A 27,886-nucleotide genomic window follows, 5' to 3' on the forward strand; every position below is an offset into this window, starting at 1 on the left:
CAAAATCAATTCATAATATTGGCTTTGTTAGCATGTGCCCATTGTTGCATTTTAATTGTATGTTAGTATTTTTACTCACATACAGTGTTGCGCATTTCGATAGATAGATAGATAGATAGATCTCTCCCATATATCTGCTACATTAATTAGGCAAACAAGAAAACAACACATAATGTACCCAGTGCACCATATTGCTGTTAATGGCAGCAGCACTGTAGTGTGTGACTTTATTGGTTTTATTCTCCTGCAGATCCCTTCAGAGGCTTCACTTGTGGTTTAATCAGCTCCATGTGGGCTCAATACCGTAGACGGACGCATGCCATGTTATATTACAGGACTTTTAGCTTCCATCCCTGTCTCACCTCATCATTATTAGCTTATTCTGCATATCTGGAGGCGAGGAGATCTTTTCACAAGCTCAATAAATATGCAAACAAATGCATCATATCCATGTCCGTGCCTGCTACAAATATTAGAAGTAAAAAATAAAAACAACACAGAAAGAAATATGTCGGTTATGTTTAATTACAAAGAATAAGCAGGACATTTTTTTTTCTGTGTATGTGAGTTTTAAAGAGGGTCGATACCACGCTTATGATTGCACAGCATGAAGCAAAGAAGAGCCAGCACCTGAAAGTTCATTAATTAAAAAGTTCTCCTGTGTTATTCCGTACAAAGTGTAAAACTTTGTGATTGTATGCAGATTATGTGTCTTCACAGCTTACCTGCCAACAAGAATCATTTAATAAGATGATTATAGATGTGTTAATTAAGATGTGTTAATGGATAAACTTTAGATTGAGTTAGCTTTGGACAGAGCCAGGCTAGCTGTTTGGCTCTGTTTTCGTGCTAAGCTAAGCTAACTATCTCCTAGATCCATCTTCATCTTTAAAGAACAGATGTGACAGTGGGATTGGTTTTCCCCTCATACTAAGGCTACAGCGGCTGATGCTTTGCTTCTATCCACACGTATAAAGAACCACAGTCACACAGCGCCCATGGTCTCACCTCCCCACTAAGATTTTGTTCTGAAGACCGGCCTTCGTCCATTGATAAGAGAACAATCAACAGCTTTGAGGTCACAGTGTCAGTCCACTGGTCTTTAACCACACTCTCACACCTGCAGAAAAGGTAAGAATGGGGACATTTTTGAAAGTCTGTGTTTGTCGTCTTCTCTCAGGTTCACTGCATCACTGTGGCTGCAAAAAAACATGGCCTCTGCATTCAGCTTTCACAAATGTCAAGTGGAAGCTGCTTGCGTATTCAAGGAAGCATCGCTTTTAAAATCTCAAATGTGTATCGCTGAGGTTTCTTAGAGGATGATGCACAAGGAGAAATGAGTTTAAGTGAGTATCACCCTGAATGTAGTCATCTATATGTCTCCTGTTTTCTGTTTCAGCAAGCTCTGTCATTTTGTGGAATAAAGCACACACATACGCCATTTTTCCTGAATATTTAATTTGAACAATTTTAATCCCAGTAGTGTGCAGCTTGCAACTTCCGTCTATCTCCATTCTAATGCCCAGATTGACTCATTATTTTCAACCGCTGCCCGAAAGAGCTTCATTTTGTTTTACAGCTGCAGCGGCTGAGGGAAATATGCTGCAACAGTCTATGATGCACTTGAACATCTGACAACAGTGATTAAGCTACAAAGCTTCAAACTAAAAAGCTTGTTAATTCTTCTGAGTTCGCCTGCTTCCAGCTGTGGCCATGCTTATTGGTATTCGGATGCACACACTCTGTCAGCACCTCATATCAGTAAATCCTGTTCCATTTGATGAGCCATCATTCTTGCTGGTAAAGAACACAGCTAAATTCAGGGTGAGGGATTACTTCTGTTGTAGCTGACTACTTCAAAAAAAAAAAAACAAAAAAAAAACAAGATAAGTGAGTTGGCTTCTCTGCTTGGCATCAGTTGATGAAGAGGGAAAAGTTTGGATGGAGACTTTTCTAGTTTTCAGGACAAGTTTGGCCCATGAATGAAAGGAAGAACAAACAAACAGTAAAGGAACAAAAGAAGAAGACATGAAAGAGAGGACGTGCAGATGGAGGAAATGCTGATGGGATGGAAAGACTGCTGAACACACAGACGAACAGAGAACCTCGGGTAATGACGGTGGCAGGAGTTGAAGTGTCCTCCATAGCAGGAGGATAAGGGTCTTTATTTTAAAGAAGCCAGCTCTTGACTTTAATTGGGAGCCAGTGAGTGCCAAGAAGTGAGTCTATGATGTGATCATTAGCCAAAGTGTGGAGGTTTCCTCCTGAGTGAGAGGGGGGAGAGAGAGGGAGAAAGGAGCAACAATGGCGAGAGCCCAGGACGGGAAGATTTTTTTTAGACAAGCTTAAAGGTACCAAAGTGCAAAATCACAAGTGTCTGGATGGAGAGATGAAGGAAGTAGGAAGATATCGATCAACTTTGACAGAGGTGGGAAATACCCAAGAATAATCTCATCCAGGACGCACGCTGACAGTCCATCCACTCAGCTGTGAGGAGTTAAGGTAGAGTGCAACAATTCACTTATGTCAGAAAGAGCCGAAGTGCATGTGGTGCCTTGTGCTGGATTAAATGGCAGCAAACTGGGCCATTGGTGCTCTGTTGCTTTGCCTGGCCTCAGTTTGGTGAAGTCAGTGGCCGGATGCTGTTTGAAAGGTGGATGGCTGAGTGCAGATCAAAGGGATGTGATTTCTCAGCGTGCCAACTTCGTTTGTCGGATGAGCGGTATCGGCTTTAACGCAACAACAAATGATCAAAACCGCTGCCAATCACATTAAATTTCTCTGTACTGCTTATTGCATTAAGTGCCTTTTTCTGCTTTACATGCAGCACAGAACACCCAGGCAGACATTCAAAACAGCATAATTACCGTCTGAAAATATGTGTATTTCAGGTTGGCCCCACAGCTCATCAGTGAGGCTTATAGTGGATGCTGAGAAAGGTAATGTTCCTCTTACTGTATATTATAAACTAAGGGGTTCCTACTGTTCTAACCATTAATGTGTGCAGCTTTGAACATGAACTCATTATGTTTTTCAGTAACGAGCTGCAGAAGGGATTCCAATTTGCAACTACTTTCTATACTTTACACTTACTAATCCCGGTAATGCTTCCTTACTTGTATCAGGATGTGTGACTGTGCGAAAATGTGGCCCCAGAACGTGGATGGAGCTACGCTGAGTAAAGTCACTTAATTAGTTTTTCAATGACTAATATGTACTGAGCAAATTTATTATAATTTGTTAGCAATTTGCCCAACACTAAATATGTGACGCTGAAACACAACAGACCACAAAAAAGGTTGTTCTAGTAATTCTTATTCGAGTTAATTCATTGCTTTCGATATCCCACATGAAAGTCCTTTGCCCTTTACCGCTGGGCAGGGCCGTAGACAGTCAGATCTCTCCACCTGATTGCAGTGCCCTTCTCTAATTAGTTAAAAGTGGATCCACCGCTGAAGCTAAATATTTTATTTGGTGGTGAAGGTCACGGCAGAGCTGCGTATGGGATGTTATTTGAGAAAATGTTTTAATTTATGCCTGCAATTATCAAAGCCAGGCACTGTGACCAAAACAGGCTTCATTTTGCCTTACTTGAGGGGAAATAATGAAGAGAAAGGCCTGGGAGCACAGACCCCTGTAAATGTGTCAGCAAACAACAAATGCATGAAGGATGGAGAAATGAACCGTGGCCCTCATGGACAGTTCACCTAGCACATTCCACCAACATCACGGGCGTGTAACGAAAGCATCGGCCGCATCGGCCGAGTCAAAGGCCACACATTGATTTTCATGACAGTGTAATGGCTGCGGGCGCCGGTTTAGACTTACCTGCTTACGTTACATTTCTCGTTTCGGGCCTCACTCGCTTCATGTCCAGGCTTGGACTGCGCTTATTGGCACACCTCACAGCAGGAAGGATTTACTGTGCTAACAGTCTCCACATCTGCATTTTCAAGATTTATTCATCACCCCAAAACAACAAAGAAGCTGTGATCTGTATTTACATAAGGAGTCTGGACCAGGCAAGAGGTCTCCTTGCCCAGGGTGTGTTGGTGTGCTGTCTCCTCTGACTCTCGACATGCATCCTCAGGCAACCTATGTACTGCTTGCATTCGTCCATGGAGCCTGTCAACTTCAAAACTGTCATGCCTCGCTCTCTTTCACTCTCCAGCTCTTCCTTTTCTTTCTTTTGATCTGTCTTTGCCCTCTCTCCCTTCATCATGTGGTAACTCCACTGTCATCATCCAGCATAAAATCATCATTTTGTGTCTTGCATTCCCCCTCTCTCGCCTCTTCCCTCCTGCTTTGTGCCATCTCTACGGCACTGCACTATTTCTGTATGTTGGATGTATTATGTCTTCTCGCATATCAGCATTTTTCTGTCAGGCGTTTAATGTTGCGTTGAAGTTATGTTACTGAAGTTGTAGTTGAGTAGGAGCACATCAAGAGCCATTCTTCTTGTCATTGGCTGGTGTCTGAAAACTTGTATTCACTTTAAACCTTTGTGCGTGTGTGCGTGTGTGTGTGTGTGTGTGTGTGTGTGTGTGTGTGTGCAGCCTGTGTGTTAATGAGTCTTTAGTGCCCCTTTTTGATTGGAGCATAAAAGCATTCAGCAGCCACAGCTCTGCCACTGCCACATGAATGCTGTGAGGATGAGGAAAGGATACAGAAAGTGGAATCAAAGCGATAGCGAAGGAGGAGAAGAGGAGAAAGAGAGAGATAAGAAGATGGGATGGGCAGGGGGCCAAGGGAGAAATGAAAAAGAGACACATATGGAAGCTGGGGGGAGGTCATGAATAATACGAAATGACATCACAAAGGAAAGATCTGAAGTACCCTGCTGTGTCTGAGCTACAGGGGATAGAGTTTAGAAAAAAATTTGCTTCGGATTTAAACATGCATTTTTATTCAGGAATTTATTCAGTTGTAATCAAGTACCGTGACACTCCACAGGGATCTCACACCATAAGCACTGCACCTCCAAACACCATTGCTCATGTGTGTAAACAACTTTGTATTTTGTGTTTTTGCAGCAGGTTTAATGAGTGGATCTGGGCAAGCAGTGCCATTGAAATATTTAGTGGTGCACTCTGTACAGGGAGATGTACAGTAGAGAAAAATTGCAGCTTCACAGCTCTGCAGGGCACAAGGGGGTTTGGAGCGTTTGTGGCATTGCTTGTTCTCTCTGCCCCTCTGTGATAGTGCTATTTGATTGGCATGTGTGTTTGAGGCCTTGTTTATATATGTTTGTGTGTTGGAGCGTGTACTGTGCTGTATGTGTGTGCGTACGTTGGTCTGCATCTGCGGGAATGACTGGTGACAGAAGTCCTCACTACTTAATGTGTTATTGACTGTCACTCAGTGAGACCTTCACAACCATCGCAATCAATTAATGTGTGCTCGTGTGGGTTGATTTCAAGGGCAACATAGACATATAAGTGCAGGGAAGTCCACTCACTCTGTTTATTCTGGTGACTCATGAGCAGACTGAGGAAATATGAGAAACCTGAAGGTGGAACAAAATAAACACTGCTGAAGAAACAGCCTCCTCGAATGAGAAGCAGCAGAAAGAATCGGATTGGACATCCGGCATTTTATATCCAAAACATGTTGTCAGATGAGACAGACTCTCAGAAATAACATTTCACATGCACTAACTTTATTTTATTGAATCATCAGCAGTGCAGGTATCTGCCTTCGATATTCGCTGCTCATTAGCACCCTATGCTTCTCTCCTCATGCCAAAACACAAAGTACAACACAGATCTCCAGGTAATGAGTTCAGATGCTGCGGAGGTGCCAGCTAAGTTTAAAACTACATTCAGCTAAATTGAATGCTTTCATGTCAGTGATGTACCTCCCTCTTTCTAAACCCCACTGCAAGAGTATTTTAAATATCTGCTCGAGTCAGAATGATTATACAGGACTTTGAGGTGGCTTCAGTAAAGAGCTCTGCTGCATGTGCTTCAAAGTTTACTTTGTGACATGGGCTGCTTTCTTGAAAATAGCTGCTGAATTGCTTTTTCTCTTACACGAGCATATTGATTAGTTTAGCTTACTATGGTTTAGGTTAGGTCATAAGTTATATAAACAAAGAAAAACTCTGTATTATGCTGGGATCAGACGAGGCGTCGGGCATCGGCAGCAAAATTAGCATCAGACGTGACAATTGCTGGTTTTGTGAGGTGTAGTTTATCACGGAAGAAAGCCAGCGCAGCATTTGGACATCTCACAATATTGTTTTGCTTATCTCTTTCCTCATCTGACAGCTTCCTCTGCATGTTTTATGACAGTGAACCATAAGAGAGGAGAGTACTCCTCAAAGCTTCAAACTGTAAGGATGGAGGAAGCATGAAGCCCCCATCAGACTCAGTCCCGGAAAGAAGTGTGTCAAACTCACACAAACGTTGTAACCCAGGTGAAAAAGTATTACACTTAAATCACTTTCTGAAGAATGTACTTAGTGCTGTTATTGTCGCAGTCAGGGATTCTTAAGTGGTACTCAACAAGTCCTTGAACACCCTTTGAGTGAAACTTTAAGTGCACTGAAGCAGCGAATATCACGATTCATGAGAATTCAAAACACACTTGCAGCACAACTGTATTATCTCACCAGTTTATTGGAAATATACTTAAATATACTTAAAGTGAGGTAAAATTAAAGTACACTACAAACATGCTATCAGTGTACCACAAAAGACTTGAAAATTTTTTTTTTTTTTGTCCACCACTTTACTGAGAATTAGTATATTCATTTTTAATACATTTAAGTAGACCTTAATGACATGTACCTAGAAGTACGCTCCTTAAAAGTATCAAACTTAAAATTAAGAATCATACTTCTTTAGCACAACATATAACAGTGTGCTTGTAATGACTTTTCTGTGTGTGAAAGACTAAATTCTCACAGTGCCACATGAAATGACTGCAGGGCAAGCAAGCTATGATAACGGCTGCTGTCGAATGGCTCCACTTAAGCAGCTGGAGATGTCGGATGCTTTGCTCATGGGCACATGGACATTTGTTGCTTGGTGACGGGGGGGATGATGAGCATCGCCTTACCTCCTCCCTCCCCACTGATTCCTCTCAAGCATCAGTGATTTTGAACCCATGCACAGCTCCTCTGCTGCTCAGTCTTGTTCTCCAGCATTAAGGCTTCCACCAACCCCCACTGTTGATTCTGCAGAGCTGTTAGCAGCCACACAGGTCTCCTAAGAACAACCAGCCTTTCTCACAAAGCTTTGGCTGCTTTATTTCCATCCCTTTGCGTTTGTATATCTGAAAGCCTCGGGTCTGTAAATCTGACTCTTGTTTCTATTCATCTTTGTACTGTTTCTTTTCTTAATTTCAAAGGTCCCGCAATTTTCACAGTAAACCTCATTTTTCAATATGGCCTTAAAATGTATTTGCACAAACTATTAGAAGATAAATCTCTCTGGAGTCAGTTAATTTTCCATGCGGGTGATATTCAGAAAAACCACATTTAGGGGATGTGAAAATTGTGTGTCATTGAAAAATAGATGTCAGCAGTCACGGCGAGAGTTTCTTTAAAGGTGAAAGCTTTTGTGCTTGATTTTAAAAGAGCAGCCATCCCAGTTCACCTGGAGTGTTTTATGTTATTTTTTGTCAATGTATGAATATAAAGAGGATTAAAATGCCAAAAGACCAATTGTTAATTTACTCAGAGTAGGCAGTATATGAGCACACAGTCGCACACAAACAGACACAGCATTGGTGGAAAGTGGCTCTGTTGTCCATCGCTTTCCTCCTGATGAGCAAGAAGTCGCTGGCACATCGTGCTGCAGAGTTTGTTGTCTGAAGGGTATTCAGTTCACTTGACACACATATCTTCTTCTGCAATTTTGCTTTGAATGTTTTAGCCCATCCTCTGGCTTTCCCAGTGAAGAGAGAAAAGTACACAGTATAATTCATTATGTGACTGGGAAGACTAATATATTCAGTCTAGCTGTTATGACAAGATTGATACAAGAGGAGCTCCCCCTTAACTCAGTTTTTTTCCGGGGAAATTAATTTTCTACAGAAAAAATACCTGTCAGGCTGTGCGTGTGTGTGTGTGTGTGCGTGTGCGCGCGCGTGCATGAGCATGTTTCCATCACCCTCAATTAAGGCAGCTTTTTACAAACAAACCATTTTGTTTGAAGAAAAATGAACCACGAACCAGAAATACAACAGCAATAACTGAAAAACTCTATTGTCTTTGGTCCCCTGTTTATACAGTATACCTCTATTCTCTCTCTGTATAGATCAGTCACAGTCACTGAACAGAGACAGACTTATCTGTGCCATTAGGTGACTTTTGGGAAATGAACTGGTCTTTGAGCTTAAAAACAAACCAAAGACATGTGCAGTTTCTGTCGTGGTTTTGCCCTGAGTCAAGCTTAATCAGTTCATTCTCATTCCACACTCATCACCTGGCTGCATATGATCACAGTCAATAGGGGCTGTAATCTTTTTTGTCAAAACCTTCAAAATCAAGAGAAGCAAAGGAGAAACTGTTGCTGCCACTGTTGTGTCCCATTTGACGTCCTTCATGTAAGAATTCACAGTTGGGTCTGAAATAACAATATAAGGTTGGTATTCACATTTCTCCAAGGATTAATCATTTTAAGTGAGTAGTTACACACACGCAGGCTTTGCGTTCATGTCCCCCTCAGTTTCCAGTGAACGTGTTAAATTCATATTTGCCAGTGTCAACAGGTTAATTGGTTTGGGACAGCTGCAGAGAAGCAATTTGTCGTCAACGGTTGGAAAACCCTTAGCTTAGTCAACGTCCAGTCTGATATTTAATCACACCTTTTCTTTGCCAGTTTCCACAGTTGCACCTCATGTAAACTGATCCAATTCAACCTGGATCAAATTCACTTGGTTAAATGATTTTTATGGCGCAGTGTAGGTCAAATTCACCAGGGGAAGTAAATTTGATCTGCACTGCTGAGAGGTGCAGCAGAAAGGTGCTGTTAGGGAAAATGTAGTGTACCGGCTAATGATGCTGTCTGCTCTCTCTACTTCTCTCTTTCTTCTTATTCTCCCAATTAGTTTTGCTGTTCGATTCTGACCTCTGCAATCTTTGTCCGAGCTAGTTGTGTGGCACTAGAAGGAGCAACGTTGGTCTTTCGGCTATGAAATGGATTGCTATGAAATGTATGGCCCAAATTGTGTATTATGATCACACACAGTGCCTGCAAAACTAATGGTATTCCCATCAGGTTCAGCTGTACTTTGTGTGTTGTACTAATTAGAAAATCTTAGTTAAGATGGTAAACATTTTACCATGTTAGCATTGTCATTGTGAGCATGTGATGTCAGCATTTAGCCCAAAGCATCCCTGTGCTTAAGTATAGCCTCACAGAGCCGCTAGCATGGCTGCAGACTCTTGGTGGTGTGACAACAGCTTGACTGCGTGTTCGAAAACAACAACGGCTCCTGAAGAGGTTAGCATAGATGCTGCTACAGCAACAGCTACATCAGAACTGGCTTTTCCTGATGGAAAGATGTTTTTGCTTTTCAGCCCACTGGCATTGGTAAGAGATTTTCCCTCCTGCTAAATTATATGGTACGTTGTCTTTCATTGAAAGCGTCTGGCTTTTCCACACTGTTTCGTCAGGTTAGTTGTGATTGTAATTATTGACAAACAGATCAAATTATTGTCAATTCAGCGTATAACAGAATACAATTCACAAATTTATTTTATGGATCTGACTGGCCACAAACGAACAGGAATTCTTTACATTATTACTGTAGGCTCACTGCATTTTTAAATGGGTTTGGATCATGTTTCTAGAGGAAAGATAAAGCATGGTGTGAAAACAGTAACCTCCTGAATTTAGAGACTAAAAACAGCAGGGCTTGTAAACACCTCCATTCCCCAGCCGTCTAACACCCCGATATGTGTCGTACGATGAAGCCTCATTTGATTTCAAGTGATTTATTTTAGTTTGGATGTTGTCTCAAAACAACAAGTTGTGATGGACCTTTAGCCAATCATTCCCTTCTTCCCATTGATGTAACTTGCTGCATCTCACTGACACAGACCTCCTGCTTCATGGTCCTCAGGTCAGCTGTTCCTACTGCTAGCCAACTGCTGCAGGGATGTGATGAGGAATTCAGCAATAATTCCAGCTGTACTGTGTGGTTTTGCTATTGATCCAATGTGTTCGTTAGTCGCTGCTTTAAATTATTAGTTAAGTCACAGAGGATCATCACATTCATCTCTGCCAGATAAGCTTGAAGGCTTAATCAAAGCACAGGGAAATAATCAGGTATTTTACAGAGATTAAAATTGTGGATAAAACCTCCTATGCCCTGTGCACTTAATTGATCCCGGAGGATTTGTGGAAAGGAGTTTTGACTTGAGTGTCTTTGCAGACGTGGGATTTTCTGTTGAAATAAGGGTCTCCCACCTTGCATGAGATAGCAGCAGAGAAGAGCAGCTGCTATTTCTCACTGCCCATCTATAACTTTATCCTCCACAGATTGAACCTGCTGGTGTGAGAGGGAATTGAAGAGTTTAATTAATTGGGTTTTGATCCACGGCACTAGTGGTGTAAGTCTCTGGTTGCAAGACACAAGCTATCATTCCTAATGAGTGCCCTTGAATGAGGCAAACATGCGAGCATACTTGGGTGAAGAGTGTGCATGCATTCATAACCGTGGGGGTAAAATAACATTTATCAGACATGGTGGGGCTCTCTCTAACTACCAGTGTCAAGAAGGATATCAGCCAACTGCTGCCTTGGCTGCTGCAATGTAATAAAGCGCCAAGCTTGTCAGGGGTCTGGCAATGTTTTAATGCCTTCCCTTTTCCCCTCATCAACTTTTGACTACATGGCATAATTAGAAATCTTTGAAAATCCACAGGGCTAATTTCCCTGTCCGCCACTTTTGTTTAATCAGGTCTGCCGATGTTTTATCGTCAGCGCCTCTTCTCCCTGGAAACAATGTTGCAGTTAATACAGCAACACGCAGTAAATTTTCATCCTGTCGACCAACGAGTTGCTGATTGATTAGATGAAAACCCTGCATCTCAGGCACAGTTAGCTTTGAATTCAGCCAGCCTGCGATGTAATGTTCTGCTTTGTGTCAATTTGTGTGGAGGGCCTCAGGTGCTGCTAAACACACAGCAGTGATTTAGCACTTCTCTGGCAGCCAGGTGTTCATTTCACTAACAATAGAGCTGCGACGTCATTGTGCTATGGGCCAGCTCCATCCTCTCATCGCAAATTAGAAAGCAGGACCCAGTCACTGCCTCGCTTCCGAGTCTGACTTGTAAATGGTCTTTTTATTTAAGGCATCCTCTTTGTCTCGCTAATCAAAGATGCCTCTTGTTTGAAATGCGGGTGAATGAAATGGAGGATGGGATGATGGATAGGAGAGATGGATGGGAGAGAGGAAAGGTTAAAGTACAGTGAAAGGGTTGCTGTTTAATTCATGGATTCAGTTTTCATTAGGAGTTTTAAACAGCTGGGGTTTTGGAGGTGTTATTTCTTTTTTTTTTGTCAGCATCAGCCCTCAGTGATAGACCTTATCGTCTGATAATGAAGACAACAACGACAAAGCAAAGGCTTCAGTTTAGTGGGGTTTTTTTGGGGGGAAAAAACATTATAGATTCCTTATTGGCATTTGACTAAAGCTATTGAGAAAATAAACACGTACCTGCATTCTGTAATGCACACAGCAGGTGAGGAGCGGTACGGCAGGTCCACGTGCATGAAATGACAACAATGACTCAGTAACAGTCCTCCATATGGTTTATTGTTGATTCTACAGCTTCCTACGGGTCTACTGCATCTGCTGCTGTATCTGAGTCTGTACCAGATTTAGAGCAGAATCAAATAAACCAAGGGAGCTTTTGTGGCTACGAGAAGAGAGACGCACCAGATTAGAAAAGGCATGAAAGGTTTGAGGTATTGCTCAACAAATATCACACCTCACTGTGGGATGACAGGAAGACTATAAATAAAACTTCTGATATAAAGGAGCCTTGACAGATTACATTACAGTGAATGAATATTCCTGAGAAGATAGGCTTCTCATTCAGTAGTCAGGAGCAGCTCTCTGCTCATCAAACTCTACCTCTACCGCTTTGCTCTCCTTCACGCCAATGACACCACAGGGGGATGATAACAACTCTGTTACAGCAAGGTTGATATAATTATACAGACACTCAGGAATAATTCACGGGGACTGTGAACATCGTCCGCAGCCAGATAATGCCAACCTTAAGTGGAAGGGTTCTCCAGAGGCGCTTCAAAGTTGTGCCGATGCAATTTAACGGCTGACAAAGACGCTGTAAACCCTTGAGCGATGTGTTGTGCCAGCAGGTTTCAGTTTCCGTAATAAGCATCGACTTTGAAGAATGTGTGAGTCAGAGGGGAAATGTGAATCTCTAATCAAATGTTGACCAAATAATAGTGTGCTGCACCAATGACGCAGAATCACAGCCAGGCATTAGTATCAGTATTAGTGTTTTTTCATTTTTCATTCTTAGACAGCTGTCTTACTGTTAGAAATGTCAACAAAAACAGCATTTTTTTTAGTCTTTTTGCTCTCTTTGGGATGATTTACAAGGTTGTAGTAAAATTGAAGGAATAGTTTGATATTTTGGGAAATACGTTTATTTACTTTCCTTACATAAAGACTGGAACCAGGGGAAACAGGTAGGTAATAAAATCTGCCTACCAGCACTTCAGAGGTTCACTAATTAACATATACATCTAGTTTTTTGGTAGGTGGATTTTGCTACCTTTGCACAGATCCAAGCTAGTTTTTTCCCCCTGTTTCTAGTCTTTAAGTTACGCTGGCGGCAGCCTTATATTTACCAGATAGCCTATGAGAGTGGTATGTGTTCCCACCCTACTCTAGGCAATAAAGTGGGAAGGCGTATTTCTTGAAATGTCAAACTATTCCATTAAATGTGAATGTTTAACATTACATGTCTGGTTTGTTTTTTTGAAAAGATCCTGAGTAGACTGTAAATGAATGCCAAATCAATTATTGATGTTTAACATGGAGATATTTATCCTTAATCAACATTTGACAACACCGTGCAACCATGTCTTCCATTTTTAAATAGGCTCACCTTTCAAATAAGCTGTTTTCTCTATCACATCATTTGTTTTCAAAAGGAGAGTTTAATTATTGCTGATTTATTATCACCCCGGCCTGATGAGAAGAAAACAGTCTGGCTTTAACGCTATCTTTGGTCCGAGACTCTGAATTCCAATTTAATTTATGTCTCCTAAAAGACAGATTGTTTGCAATCCAAAAATATCTCCCATGTCTCCTTTGGCTGGAAGGCTATGATCAAACTGGAGCTTGTACATTCCAGAAATGAATTAATAAGGTGTGGGCTTTTTCGCATGGCAGAGTTAACAGCCTATAAGTCTAAAGTCTATAAGTTTACAGCATAAAATATGTGGTGATTTATAATCATTAGTGGGCTGCCCCCGGCTTTCTCAGAAAAGCCGAAAACATTCAACTTCTGTGCCATCATTTGAAATGTGTGCATTCATTTTTAGCCTCTTAAAGAAATGGAAATTGGCAGGCTGGAGAATTACTGTGGAAATGCCCTCTTAGCTGCTGCTTGGTCTGGCACAATACTTTGAAAATCCCTTTAGAGTCTGTGCCACACAGAGAGAAGACCCCTTGGGAGGAGAGGAGAATGGGGAAAAAACAGCTTTCATGGTTAACAGGTTACAAGCTATCCAAGTTAGAAAGTGAAAAACCAAAGCAAAATATTCACTCAGCTGGCACTTCATCAGTATGCTCATTATGAGTCTCTAACACTAAAACAGATAGAGCTCCAGCAAAGTGACTATTTATCATCTGCAATCAATACTCAAGTCATGTAAATTTTATCCAAAGAGACAGAATCACAAATCACTATGTGCCTCAAAGGGCTTCACAGTCTGTACAACATATGACACCCTCTGACCTTAGACCCTCGATTCAGATAAGGAAAAACCCATTCATCGGTACTGAGTGGACCCAAAACCCAGCAACATTAGTACAGAGGAAAACCACAAGGAGCAAAGTTTAAAGCTTAAGTTGGCCTGAGAGCATTGCTACTGCTGCAGTTCACAGAAGGATCCGGTGAACACTGGCAGGAAAGCTGATGACATGATGACGCGCAGGTGTGCCAGCTGCAGGAGCTTGAGGGGGGGGGGGGAGTGGCCCCGCCCACTGACAGACAGGGGAACCTCAGGAGAGAAAAGGCTGCGTAAAACACAGAAACACAGGGAACAAACTGGAGTTATGGCAAAGACCATGACACCAAAACAGGGTTAAAAAGGAAGAGCGACTGAGAAGGGGTCTCCTTCCTTTTTAGATGTCATTTGCACAGAATGGATCAGCAAAAACAAAAAAAAAATCACAATATGTACAAATTATGATAACAAAAATGTAAATATACTAATAAATAAATGAATAATACATAAGTGAAGAGTATGGATCCATGAGGACGTTAAGCAGTATTCAGCTGGTGGGTATGGTCTCAACCATGGAGACCTGGAATGAGGACAGATGACACACACAGAGAAGAGGCAGCACAGATAGGAGAGAGACAGAGAGAGAGGAGAGGAGAGAAGAGGCTGAATCTCCCGAGGGATGATAATACAGAGACAAACATCTGGATGAGGCACCGACAGCCAGGAGAGAGAGAGAGAGAGAGGTACCTGGACTGCTGATGGTCCCGCAGAGGAGAGCCTGAGGTAAAAGAGGGAAGGAAGAGGAAAGTAGAGAGAAGAAAGGACAGAGAGATACACACAGCTTGTGGGAAATAAAAACAACTGAAGTTTAGAAAGAATTGTGATATCAGAAGTTTACAGTTTGCTGATTTTACCCGAGTACCAAAGTTAACAGACTCATTGAGACTGAGACCGAACAGGGATGAGGTCTGACGTATTGAAAGATGAGCAATGAGTTTTTAGTTTGGATTTAAACGCCTCAACAGAGTCAGACTGAGGAAGGATTTTTCCAGAGAAAATAGGCACAATAGGAAACAGTCTGTGTATCTAAAGACTATAGGAGAGGGCCAAGAATAAAGCTCTGAGGTACTCCACATTACAGAAAAAATATTTTTGTATCTAATATCTCTTTACTACAGAAATAAATCTATGTTGTTAGCTGTTCATGCAGCAAACAAAACACACTTGTAATGCAAAACACTCATGCCAACGTACACATTTACCTTCCAATCTCCTGTAGGCCCTCTTCAGAGATTGTGTTTTGTCTGTAAACCAAGGTGAAGACTGACTGTCTAATTTTGGTAGAAAGAGGCACAATTGAATTCAGATGGGTTGCAATGGTTTCTGGACCAGTGCGACGAGTAGTAAAAACACTGCCGACATCAAATTTAATTAGAAGGTGGTCAGACAACACGGATTAGACAAAACAGACAGAGAGAATCAAGTCCAGGGTGTTTCCACTGCAATGAGTTCATGTACAAACAGAGTGAAACCAAAAAGTATCAGTGAGCGCTACAAAGACTTTACTTTGAGGGTCAAAGGCCTTATTTAGGTGAATGTTGAAATCACCAGATTTTATCAGAGTGACTAATAAGATGAGATAAAAACACCAAATTCTTCTAAAAATGGTGGATGGGACTGGTTTTAATACCAGAGCCTCCAATTAATTCAATGTGACATCCTGTTTGGAGGTTAGGTTGAAAATAGACTTAAAGTTGCAGACAACACTCCCACCCTGTTTAGTGCAACATGGGCATTGTTATATTGAGGTGGGGGAGATTCAGCCATGTTTGACATAAACCATTCATTGTCCACATTATTCTGAGGGGTCAAACCATTTAGCAGTGAGGCTTTGATAGTCAATGATCTGATATTTACATTGAATATAACGATCTGATATGTTTGTATGAGAACATTAACACAGGGGCCACAGGCAAGCATCTCTCATCAGCCCACCTTTCAAAAAGATAAGATCAATAAATCAATAACAAATATCTGAATTCATTGCAAAATATTGCTACCATCAGCAACTTGCACACCAGAAATCCTTCCCCTCATCAGGCAGTTGTGCAGCAGCATTTTTCTTTTTTGGACTTGCTTGACAGAGAGAGAGAGACAGAGAGCTTGAAATTCATAAGCTCTCTTTGATTTCATGTCGATATATGATGACATGATGTGCTTTACACTAGGGGGAGACAAAGACCCTGCATAGATGGACAAGAATGTTCTCCAGGTTGCATGATTGATGATTTAGGGTCATATTTTATGATGTCATAATGCATGAATGCCTGCAACTGTTCAACTGGTCATTATCTGGCAAAAAATGAGGAAGCGGCGGCTGCACCGTCCACACATGAACTACAGGCCCACACGGTCTTAAAAACAGCACTGTTGTATGAGTAGACTGCTTTTTCAGTGGGTTATTGAGCTACTAAATCTCTTTCTGTCATTACCGACACTTTGTGTGATTAGCTATTTCCATTTACGAGCAAAGAAGATTAGCTTCAAATTAAGAGTGTTTATACCCAGGGCTAGTCCGCGTTCTCTGTGTAATGTGACTTGAAATGCTTAGCAGAGCGCCGAGGCAGTTGGGGCCTGGTGGTTTAATTGAAATGTATATTTGCAGAATGTGGGCCATATTACTGGGTTGTATCCTCAGGGAGGCCCGTTGTAACAATAGAGAAGGAAGAAGGAGAGACACAGAGATGCAGAGAGAGAGAGAGAGAGAAGAGGGGGGAGGGTCAGAGAATTACACTTCAGAGTAGATCTCAAAGCCATAACGCCATATTGTTGGAGAGTTTATGGGATGTGTTGCACAATCAATAACCAATCTATGGGAACTTGATGGACGGATAAAAGGCGTGCTTGTTACATTACCTACTTGCAATTCAGACTACATACGTGACCTTGATGGGTTTGTGGAGGCATCTCTCCTGTTCTGCGATAGTCCATCAAGCCTCTTCTATTCCTCCTGAAGCAAAGCATGTTGGGTGGCCGGTCCTCATATTTTGTGCATACTAAGTAATAAACCGCTCTTCATTTTTTATGGCTGAGCATAAATGAATGTCTGAACTATCACAGTGTAATATCTTTGCCACGCAATCTGCCTTGCTACAGCCATGCCTGGGTTGCTATAACAACAGCTGCCTGCTATATCTGTCACTGCTGTGGGTCACGGCTAGCTAGAAGAGCAATTTACATCACATCTCTCTCTAACTGCCACTCTTTTCCCCTTTCTCTCCTCCCGTACCTCTTCCCTTTGTTGTCTTTCTTTGTATTCCACGACCCTTCTGGCCTTATCTGGACCAGCTCTGCTCCCACTGATAAAACCTCTTCTGCTGCACAGAACTGCATCTCAGCTCCGTAAGACAGGCAATTAAAATACACAGAGTTTACTTCAACTAGAAACAAATCGAAAGTCTTTTTTGTTAGCTGCTTTTCAGCGGTGTTAATGAGAGCTGGAAACACCAGAGGTGTTTACTGTGGTTCATTTAAAGCTCACTTTCCCCCCCCCCCCTCTTTCAACACCAGCACAGATAATAAGGAGAACATAAGACAGAAGCTGCTGGGAGTCAACAGCACATTTTCCTCTCAACACCCTGCTATAATCTAAAAGTGGGCTCATCTTATTGTGCAGTTTCAGTAGAAAGAAAAAAGTTTCAATAAACAGAGGAACTCCAACACAGATTGTGGAATGCATTGTGTTTACTAGATCAGAAGCAGCTCACTCACACAGGAGATATATGTGTAATAGACAAAGAACAGCTTGGCATGACTGACTCGCGATACATTTCTACAGTGCTGTGCGATAGAAGTAGGCACACGTTTAGTCTCAATAGCAATGCTACTGTAGAACATGAGCAACAGTCAAAGCTTAAGAATAAATTTTAGCGTAACTGTGTTCAGCAGGATTTAACCTACTGAACATACTTTGACCTCAGTGCTGAACATGAATTACAGATTTACACAGAGGAGAGTATAGGAAAGACCTCTAGATGTATTGTAGATCAAGTGAAATAACGTGACCTGATACAATATAACCCGCTCTTTTACATTGTTGTTTCACTGATGCAAACAGCAAAAACAGGGAGAAATGCACAACCATACAGTATAAAAGCTATGCAATCCATTTTCCTTAAAAAGACATCAAAAAGATATTTGCCAATACAAATGAAAGTGCGACTCAAAATCTCAACATGGTCTATAAAATTGTAATAAAACCAAATTAACCAAACAAGTACAACAGAGTCAGTATATAAGTTGTATATAGCAGCCTTGGGAGCAGTGGGACGGCGTCTTTCCTCGGATCTTTTCTGTTTAGAGGTTATAAATCACAGAGGCGGCACTAACTAAAATATTTAGTAACTCTACGCACTGGCACGTCGAAATGAAGCACGGCTGGTATTTATCTGATAATAAGTGCAGGAGGCTCATGTTGTTGTTAACCTGGCGTGTTAGTGAAAGCACTTGATTTCAGACATCCAGCATGAAGGTTTAACAGAAAACAGGAAAGTGGGGAGAAAAACTGAGCGCTCGGGCAGTTTTGACTGGCTCTTCACAGGACACAGTCGTTACACAGGGGAGCTCGGATGACAGGGTTCCCGTGGCTGTCCGGGAGTAAGGATACCTTCATTGCGGCATAGATAAAGGTTGTGGAATCTATGCCTCCGTCCGTCAGCTGGCCATGAAGTCCCATCGCGATTGGTTAATACCTACAAAGAGCAGGGAACATATTCCCTCTTAGTCAACATGGAATGATTCATATGCTGAAAAAACATCAACTACAACCTTAAACAATATGGACAATCAACATCTGATTCACATAAAAAAACTGATATAACTCAGTTATTGCATACACATGCAAATGCTGTATTTCTTAGTGCCTTCAGTAGATCAGTTCCAGAGGAGACTGCCATGCTCACACTGAACCGTTGAATGGAATACTTCACAAATTATGCCAGTTTTCACAAATGAGACATAAAGCCTTTCTTACAGCACATACTTTATGACTTATCTAATTAATTTATTTAAATGGAGATTGAGTACAAATGGAGGATTTATGGTTAGGAGAGAATTCCAAAAAATGGCAGGAATGAAAGTCCTTTTGAAGGGAACGAGCAAGAGGAGACACGGGTGGTGGTGAAGCAACGGGACTCCACTACGGAACTGCACAGTTATGAGTAGTAAAGGTACAAACAATGAGTTGGAAAGAGAGGAGGGTGATTTCACTGATCTGGATCAGGTTGAGAGAGTCACATGTAAAATACCGTGTCACTGAAAACCACTTTTATTCGGTAACAGGAGCGGCTGGAGGGGCTTTCTGCTCAGAGGGAACGGCTAGGTAGTTTGTCCTGCAGGCAGATTGGTAGAAAAAGCAGAGGAGTGTCTAAGAGGTGGTGGTCAGGGCCTCTGTACCACCAAACACCACAGACCAGTGCCGGTTAAGGTTTGAACAACGCTCACTACAGTCGAACATAACTGAGTTTCCTTCATTCTGGGACTGTGAGGCTTTCAAGTCTCTAAATCATGATGCCTCAACAATGTAGACCCCCAGAGGGAATGGATTTTAAACATAAACACCATCACTGTAATGTGAGCAGCGGGGAGATAATGTGTACAGGCTGCACATCAGGAAGACATGACACCCTCATAGCAAATTGTTAAAAACAGATGTACTAAACATGAACCCAGTTCAATAGAGCTGCACAGAAACTATGTAGACGGAGCAAATAGCGATGAACAGTGAACAACAGTGAAAGAGCTTTGCGGCTCTGTCAGCAGACTTTAAACATAGCCTCATTTTGTTCCATCTTGTCCCCCAGTAACATGACTCATACAATCTGAGCCACTAATGCATCACAAAATGTCACCTCGCAATGATCCACCCGTGCTACGTATCCATTAAGCCCAACAAGACGACCACAAAACAGCCTCTTTGAGTGGGTGTAGCTTCTCACTGCGCGACGTGTGTCACACAGGTCAATAATGGCTGCCAGGTGGCCACAACCCATTAACTCTTTCAGCTGAAGGCACTGATGAAGTTGAGTTATACGCATTCGATTACTTGATGCTTAACTTAATGTGCACTCCGGATCTGTTCGCGGATCGATACGCTTTACCTAAATGCAGAGGGCAGACAAAACAAGAAGAATCATCTCACAGTTGTGTTCCTCCGCCAAACAGTCAAGTTACAGTTCACATCCATGTCTGTCCAGACTTATATCATATATGTAATATGAAGTGAAGACTTTCAAGGAACTTATTAAAAGGTATTGAGTGTATTTTGTTGTGAAATTAGAAGTTGTTACTATTTTGACATGTATGATTCCACTAAGAAATCTTCAATTAGAGACTATTTTCACAGAGACGTGCAGAGGACTGATAGACAGCTTCATCATATGGTGCCATAACAATCAGCTGAAGCTCAATATCAGCGAAAACTATCAGCCTGCGGTGGACTGCTCGAGGATCAGTAGCCCCCCTGCTATTGTTGTCATCCAGGGAGAGTCATGCAAGTACCCTGGGGTCCAGTTCAATAAAAAACTGGGCTGCACTCACAGCACTGAAGCCCTCTTCAGTAAGGGACAGAGTAGACAAAAGTGATTTGACTTGACTTTGTTTAGCTTTATTGCTCTTGTTCTGCTGTTTGCCTATTACTGTTTCAGCCGTTCATTATCATTATTATGTTGTGTTTTGTTCACCCCCTGTATATGCTACTCTAAAAACATAATCTTAGAAATACATTATCCAGTAGTTGGGCTCCATGCATCACTGCAGGATGACTGCAGGATTAGAAATCAGGTTTAATTGTCTGCAAACCCACATTGCAGCGCCTTATCTATGATTGGTCTGTTCAGGACATAAATTGCCTGTTCAGAAGTTGTCAGCGTGAATCAAATGGCCTCGTCAACACCATGGCAATCCGGTGGGAGCTGACTATACAGGTGCAGTCGGCTCTTTGGCAGTGCTGACAGGGTGACGCAAAAAGTGGCTGCAAATCCACCACGGATGTAAAGAGGTAAGAAGAAAAGAGCAGTCAGCAGTGCGTAGAATTATTCAGGCCTGTCAGGCAGTCCGAGTGAGAAGACAGATTACTGCTGCAGGTGGGTTAAAAACTGATGCAGTTTAGACTCAATTACCTTTCTGTCTGTCTGTCTGACTTTCCCTCCTGCTCTTTCTTCCTCTTGATTGCCTCCTAAATTTCTCTGCCCCACGTGCGTCTGAGATTTTAAATTACTGTCATGCAAAGCAGAAAATAAGGCGCACACAGGTGAGGCTTCCACTTATTTGGCACACACTGCCCTGCTGTGTTGTGAGTCACAGAAAAGAGAAAGTCAGTGTGGATCCGGCCATGTTGACGGTCGGTCTGTTTTCAGGACACACAGTGTTCCAGTTGGCCATTTGTTTGCATTTGCCTGCGCAGCTGCATGTTTGTGTGAGACTCACGCTGTGTCCTGCGTCTGTTCATCAGACTTGGAGATCTTCCTGTAGCAGTAGACCATCTCTACCAGCAGCCAGAAGGTCAAGAACACCAGCAGCACATACATCATGATCTCAGAGTAGATCGCTGTGGCGTCTTGAGTGGCTGTGGAGCACAAACAACAGCAAGGAACATGTTTTATTCATATGCATCCTACCTCTGAATGTTTTTTTTTTTTTCTATTTTTTTGAATAAAGCAGGGGAGACTTATTTATTCATAGGTTTAAGGAAGTACGCTAAGCTTGTTCATGTATGTGCAACACTGCTGACCCACAATCGACTGTCAGTTTTAATAGAAAAGGCAATATTTCTGTGGTCCAGTTTACTTTCATTTCACTGACAGACCAGTCCAGCTCAAAATGTAAAATAGTTATTACTATGCAGCTGATCTTTAATCAAAGCAAAGTCATGTTTTCTTGTGTGCATCCAGTTCGGGGATACACTTGATGCACAAATGATGCACAAACTATGTTGCATACAGAACATTATGACCTGTAGTACAATGATAATAGAGCCTGGGGAGTTAAAGGTGCCCTGTGGAGTTTTCTTGTAAACAAACAAAAATTAACGTTTACATTCAGAATTTCTCACCACAACGCACTGGGTGAATCCTTAAGGTCTAACAATTTCCTTCCTCGCTAACATAAAAAAAAAGTATTTCCAAAAGTATTTTAGATCGTGTTCAAACGGGTGTGCTCATTAAACATTGCTCCACAGCACCACTAGTGGTCAAAAACTCCACAGGGTTCCTTTACATATGAATTAAGATGGATATGCAAAGTCACAGTGGTTCTCAGGACATGACAGGTTTTAAGTTTAGAGACTTAAAATTGTAACATTATAATCAATTCATTAAATTATGTCATTACATTTTATTTAAGGCGACACGCTCACATTTTTTTCAAGTCTGTCTTACAGTATGCCCGCATGAACAATGAAACACTTTTTCTGAGGTTCATAAATAATGTGGGCTCTCTGCCACAGTCACAGTCTTTTTAGTACAGAATTCCCTCTAGACATTTTATAGATATTTTTCTCATTCCGGCTACTGAAGCTTCATATTAACCTTGAATGTATTTTTGCACACAGAGAGGATTGTGGATTTTCTCCATCGCTTAAATTGGAAATGCATCAGAAAGCGAGCTTTTAATCGCCAGTATAAAGCAAGCAGGCACTGTTGCAATGTACATATGGGCACCCAACTGCTGTTGTAGGACAGACTTGAAAAAATGTGAACCTCTCCTTCAATATCTTTCACTGCAGGATCGTGATGAGCCACTGTGAACCACTGTGCCAGTGGCCGTGTACCAAATTCCAGAAAGCCTGCTGACCAGACAGTTGACAGATTTCACTGATTTGATTCTGCAGTCTCCCGCAAATAGAGGCTGTTAGTGTAATATAATCCCTTAGATAGGAAAGCATGTTTGCTGCGAGCTAATCCATTCTGCCACTATGGACATCATTGCCGTAACATGATTCCCAAGCTATAATGTACAGTGCACTGACTGACGGCTTTGTGAAATTTGATACCACAGCTGTATGGGATGTGGAGGAGAGGCTTTTAAAAATGTATAGAAGATCAAACTGTAGTATATTTTGGAAAGTCGCACATCGGAGGATAATCACAATTCAGATTGCACCCTGGGATACAACTAGCCTATCTTTATATGCCTCTGATAGTGAACTATATACTACGTGCAAGCAGTAAAAGAAATGGGCAGAATTAAATAGTTCCAAATATACATGTTGTGTTGTATATTCGATCAAGGTGGAAAATGACACATTCAGCAAGCCAAGCATTCGGGAAGCAGAATACATTACCCCTTATATTAGATAGCAAAGTGGTTGGTTTGAATTAACCCCTTCACTGACAACAGAAGAAAGCTTTGATGAACAATAAAGGCAGACAAAACATAACACACAATTATTCCTCGTCAATACAGTCACAGCAAAGGGGAGAGAAGGAGAGTAGTGTTGTTAGTGGCAGAGCGCCCTCACACTGATGCATCACTTAGAGAAAACAAAGAGTCGGAAAGATATAATAAAATGAAAAGCCCACTTAAAGCGGTCTGATAAACACATCGAAGGAGGGGCGTGTACAGCACAGAGAGAACACTCAATACACAGAAGTCAACAGAGCACAGACTTGTGTTTCTGCCAGGAGGGACTGTAAGTCAACAGGCCTGAGCTAAATCTCTCCAGCATATACTGTGTGCAGCTTTACCATCAGCGTCAACATCATCACCATATTTACAGGCCTGATTCCAAAAATGCTGGGATGCCTTGTAAAACATAAAGAAGCCCAGAATGCAGTCATTTGCAAACTAACTGTGTTTACCAACAATGGTTCTACAAAGTGTTCTTCAGCCAATGCAGTAATATCCTTTCTACAATCATGTGTTCACAAAGCTGTGAACCTCCCTCCATCCTTGCTGGTGAATGACTGAGCCTTTCCAGGATGTCCCTTTCATACCCAATCATGATACTTTCACCTGTTAAGCAAAGCTGTACACAGACTAATGGTTGGTAGATAACTGACTTATTTTTCAGTACAATCACTCCTGTTGAGATGTCGTTAGACTTCTACCTCTACTCTTTATAAGACCTTATATTTATATCATGGCCAAATGTGAATAATACATTCATTTGCTTCAGGGCTTTAAAAGCATTTCTCGCCTTGTTAATTTTCCAAATTTTAAAACAGAAACAAACAAAAGAAAAACATGATGCAGTAGATCAGATGGACTGTGGCGAAAAAAAAGCTGTCAAAGCAACAGCGTGAATGTCAGATTTGAGTGGTAGATCTCTTGGGACTGATGTCTATTTTTGGTAGCCTCACAAAGGCATGCCACTGCCTGAAAAGCACGGCGAACTAAAGTCTGAGGTCTCAGTAACCTCATGCGTAGCTCTGGAATAACCTCGGCTAAAACTAACCACAGCTGGTCAATGCTGAACGGTATTGATACGGCAACCAAGCATCTGGCTGAACCCGAGCGCACAACAAGGCAGAAAAACATGAAAGAAAGTGGAAAACTATTGGCCGTACCTTTCTCTATAACCCTCAACTTGATGTCCTTGGCGATGGAGACCGAGGGAGTGAAGAAGTCAAACTCAAACTTGCGAAGTACGTGGCACTCATAGACGCCGCTGTCATCATAGGTGACGTTGATGATTTGAATGGAGACGTCTTGCAAGTCCTGGCTCCCATTCCAGGTCAGGCGGCCCTTAAACGGTCCATCCAATTCAACCGGACTGTCATCCTCATACATGTATATCTAAGAGGAAAGGCAATTAGGCATTTCTAAAATATCTACAGTAGTATGAATACGCATACCACATCAGGTCATATACAATAATGGAGGCACAACCTACATGAGTTTTGTTGGGTGGGATGTTTTTTTCTTTCGATGGCATGTAGTACCAATCCACACGCGTCTTTGCTTTGATCTCCTCCCTCCTCATGCAGGCGATGCAGGTCAACTTCATGGACTTCCCCAGGACTGCGTCTGTCGCCGACGGGACATCGACACATACTGGGTGGCTCAGGTGAACTGCAGGAGCAAGGAAATGTAACAGGAAGTTAGCTCAGCAGCTTAAAGTCCTCTTCAGTCAAAGATGTGTTTTTCACTTGGATGTTTGTGCAGAGTTTAACAGTCAGAGGCTGTTTTCACCTTCATCTATCATTTATCTGTGCTCACCCTCAATCAGAGTTTAAAATGTGTACATACAAGATGACCAGTCAAGGAAAAGTACAGTAATTTCTTGGAAAAAGCATATCGGACACAATTATTATTCAAAGCAGGCTATTTTTTAGAGGTCTTAAAAGATGTTTAGAGGGTTTAGATAATCAGTCACTGCATACTGAAAGTGGGAACAATATACGACGGTAGCTTTCCTCCTGAGTTTCTGAGAGGGCCCCTCAGTACTTGTCACTGAACCAAACACTCAGAACAAATGCAAGAGCATTTCAAAGAAGAAGTGCTTCAAAGCTGTAATTCATCATGTGCAAAGTCTAATGGAGGATAACATCTTCAGCCTTTATTCACCGACTGTTAGGATACAACAAGTTTTTACCTGTACTAATAAACTCACGGCCCAGTCTGTCATACAGCTCTTGCATTCTGCGCTCACATTAAATCCAAGGCTGAGCCAGACACAATACTCAATAAGCGTTGAAAATGCATAAATTAAATTATCCAGCTCTGTGAGCGCTGGAAAGACTTGAGTCACAATACCAATAGCGAATCCAAGATCATCCAGGCCAGTAAGCACTAATGATTGCCTCTGCCCATTAGTATTAGCTGGCAGAGGGAGGAATAAACGGAGGGAGGGAGTGTTGCATGCAGGAACTGTGGATAGTGTAGGAGGAGGACAGCAACGCAGTGTGGGCAAGCAGGAAGACGAGAAATAAGAGAGTGATGAATTGATGCATTACAAGAGATAGAACAGGAAGTGGGGATAAAGAATTCAGGGAGATTACAAAAACAAAGACGGGATTTCTTGTAAAGTCAATTGTGGCAGTAATCTCACCACATGGATGTCTTTGTGTGACTGTTGCTGTGTTGGGTCCAGTGCTCTTATGTAACCCAAAGCCCCCCCTGGGCAGACAGTGACAACATTGATTCTATCTCATCTTTTTTTTTTTTTTTTTACTGAAGGCTCACACAAACAGAGCAGAGAAACAGGGAGAGAGATGAAGAGAAAACTAGAGAAAGGGAGAAGGGGAAAGAGCTGAACCCTGGTGTCCTCTGTTCAATGGATGGAACATTCTGCTTAAATGCTGTTAACAGGGAGCTTGCGCCGCTCTGAAACTGGGTTTTGAGTTCACAGCCCATTAACAAAGCCCCTGATTACTCATCTATGCAACCATGTATGGATTAAAACATGCAACATTCACATCCTAACGACACATTTGAGCATCTTGCACAGTTATACTTACCGGCAAAAAACAAAAGTACCAAAGTTTGCAGATGAACTCTGGTTTGAGTTACCATATTAAGCTCTTTCTGGAGCTGCTGTTGGACAGTGTCCCTTTAACTGCTGCTCTCTGGAGCAACCCAAAAGTTGTCTTCACACGAGGCCAGGAGTGAGAAAGCGGTTGTGGAGAAGACTTCAGCACCACGGACAGCGCCTCTCCTCGGCAGACGAGCGCGCAGGTAACTTCCCCGCTTCACGACTGGAAATCCAAAGTAAAAAGGCAGGATTTCAAACTACAAGAGCTACAAAAGAGATGCAGGGACGAGGCTGTGAAGCCTTCATGTGCTCATCTGTGAATTTAAGTCGAGCACTAGCCCCCTGACTCGCCATTCATCATCTACCTACAAAGAACTAACTTCATTATTCCCTCCGCGCGGTGACATAAACAAGTCCGTGATGTGAGACGGCTGTCTTTGATCCGCAACTGCTGTCTTTCAGTCCAAATCCAGCCAGAAAGCGCACGGATAAGAGCACAGGCGATGAGGAGGGACCTGTGGAGTCTCAAAAGCCGATTTACTCACTTGCTGCTGCGAGGTGTGGGGTCTTGTTCACACGCAAACAGCGGAAACAATGATAACAGTTCACCCCTCAAAGAATCACACTATTGATTGATTGAAGTCTATTTCCTGCCTTTAAGATGACTGATGACATTTCCCAGCCGCGGCTCACTGCCTTTGTTTTCCAGCAGTCACTTAACGCTGGCAGAGCGGAGGGCTTTGATACGCATGCGTGAGTCACTCCCTCCCACGCTACAGTGAGCATGACCGTATTCTTGTCATCAGGGAAAGCCTAACCAACCCGTCCGGAGAGTCTGTTTGCGTTTGCCTTTGAGTGCAGGAGCTAAACAAACAAAAGAGCACAGCATCCCATCATGTGTGAATGCAGACACCGAACGCGGCTCTATTAAAGTGTGAGAAGAACAATGAGACAAGCTGTAATGTGTTACATAATCCTGTTGAGCAGCTGTTAGCAGAGCTCTTTCATTTCATTTGTTTCACATCAGCAGTTGCATTATTACTATTTCTCAGGTTTTAGTCCAAAAGTTGACAAGAGGATCCATATTCACGGGACAGGCTGTTGTTTTCGGTTACTATTGTTAGTAGAAGCTTGCAGGTTGCGTGTATATATGCACTTGCATCAATATAGAAAAGCATAAAGCAGTATAAAGGCTTGGGTGTGTATTTTGAAATCATAAGTATGGCAAGCACATACACAGACTGATCTATATCTTTGGTTTTACTGCAGCAATGAAGCCAATAAATACTGGGCAGGACGCAGCCCACTAATCTAATGATCTCCTGTCCTCTGGAGTTTAGCTTCAGAAGGGCCTGACCTTTCCTGCTCTATTCTGTCCATATCTGAGCACAAACTCTTCAAAGCTGCATGACAGCAACGATCGGCTTCTCTTTTCTTCTCTTCTCCATTTCCCCTAATAATTTAAAGG

General features: G+C 42.1%; 1 protein-coding gene across 2 annotated transcripts; it reads right to left on the minus strand.

Annotated features, from left to right (window-relative positions):
• Positions 1-17,674: 17,674 nt before the first annotated feature.
• On the minus strand, positions 17,675-27,352 carry scn3b (sodium channel, voltage-gated, type III, beta). 2 transcript variants are annotated; one of them, XM_076734894.1, is made up of 6 exons: positions 26,405-27,352; positions 24,838-25,016; positions 24,512-24,740; positions 21,432-21,570; positions 19,253-19,336; positions 17,675-18,697 (listed from the first exon to the last, which is right to left on the minus strand). In XM_076734894.1, the coding sequence occupies exons 1-5, from the start codon at positions 26,457-26,459 to the stop codon at positions 19,273-19,275; spliced, it is 666 nt and encodes a 221-aa protein (XP_076591009.1). In that variant the 5' UTR covers positions 26,460-27,352; the 3' UTR covers positions 17,675-18,697; positions 19,253-19,272. The 2 variants fall into 2 exon arrangements, with proteins under 2 accessions (XP_076591009.1, XP_076591010.1); XM_076734895.1 differs by lacking the exon at positions 19,253-19,336 and having other exon boundaries at positions 26,405-27,178.
• Positions 27,353-27,886: the final 534 nt, after the last annotated feature.

The sequence above is a fragment of the Chaetodon auriga genome, chromosome 7 (genome assembly GCF_051107435.1).
Source record: "Chaetodon auriga isolate fChaAug3 chromosome 7, fChaAug3.hap1, whole genome shotgun sequence".
NCBI lineage: Eukaryota > Metazoa > Chordata > Actinopteri > Chaetodontiformes > Chaetodontidae > Chaetodon > Chaetodon auriga.

Excerpts from the sequence above, each read along its gene's own strand:
- scn3b (XM_076734894.1), bottom strand. The coding sequence starts at position 26,459 with ATGGTAACTCAAACCAGAGTTCATCTGCAAACTTTGGTACTTTTGTTT. Across the intron at positions 24,741-24,837 it reads TCCCACCCAACAAAACTCAT|ATATACATGTATGAGGATGA; the intron begins GTAGGTTGTGCC and ends CTTTCCTCTTAG. Across the intron at positions 19,337-21,431 it reads GAACAGACGCAGGACACAGC|GACAAACTACCTAGCCGTTC; the intron begins GTGAGTCTCACA and ends ATCTGCCTGCAG.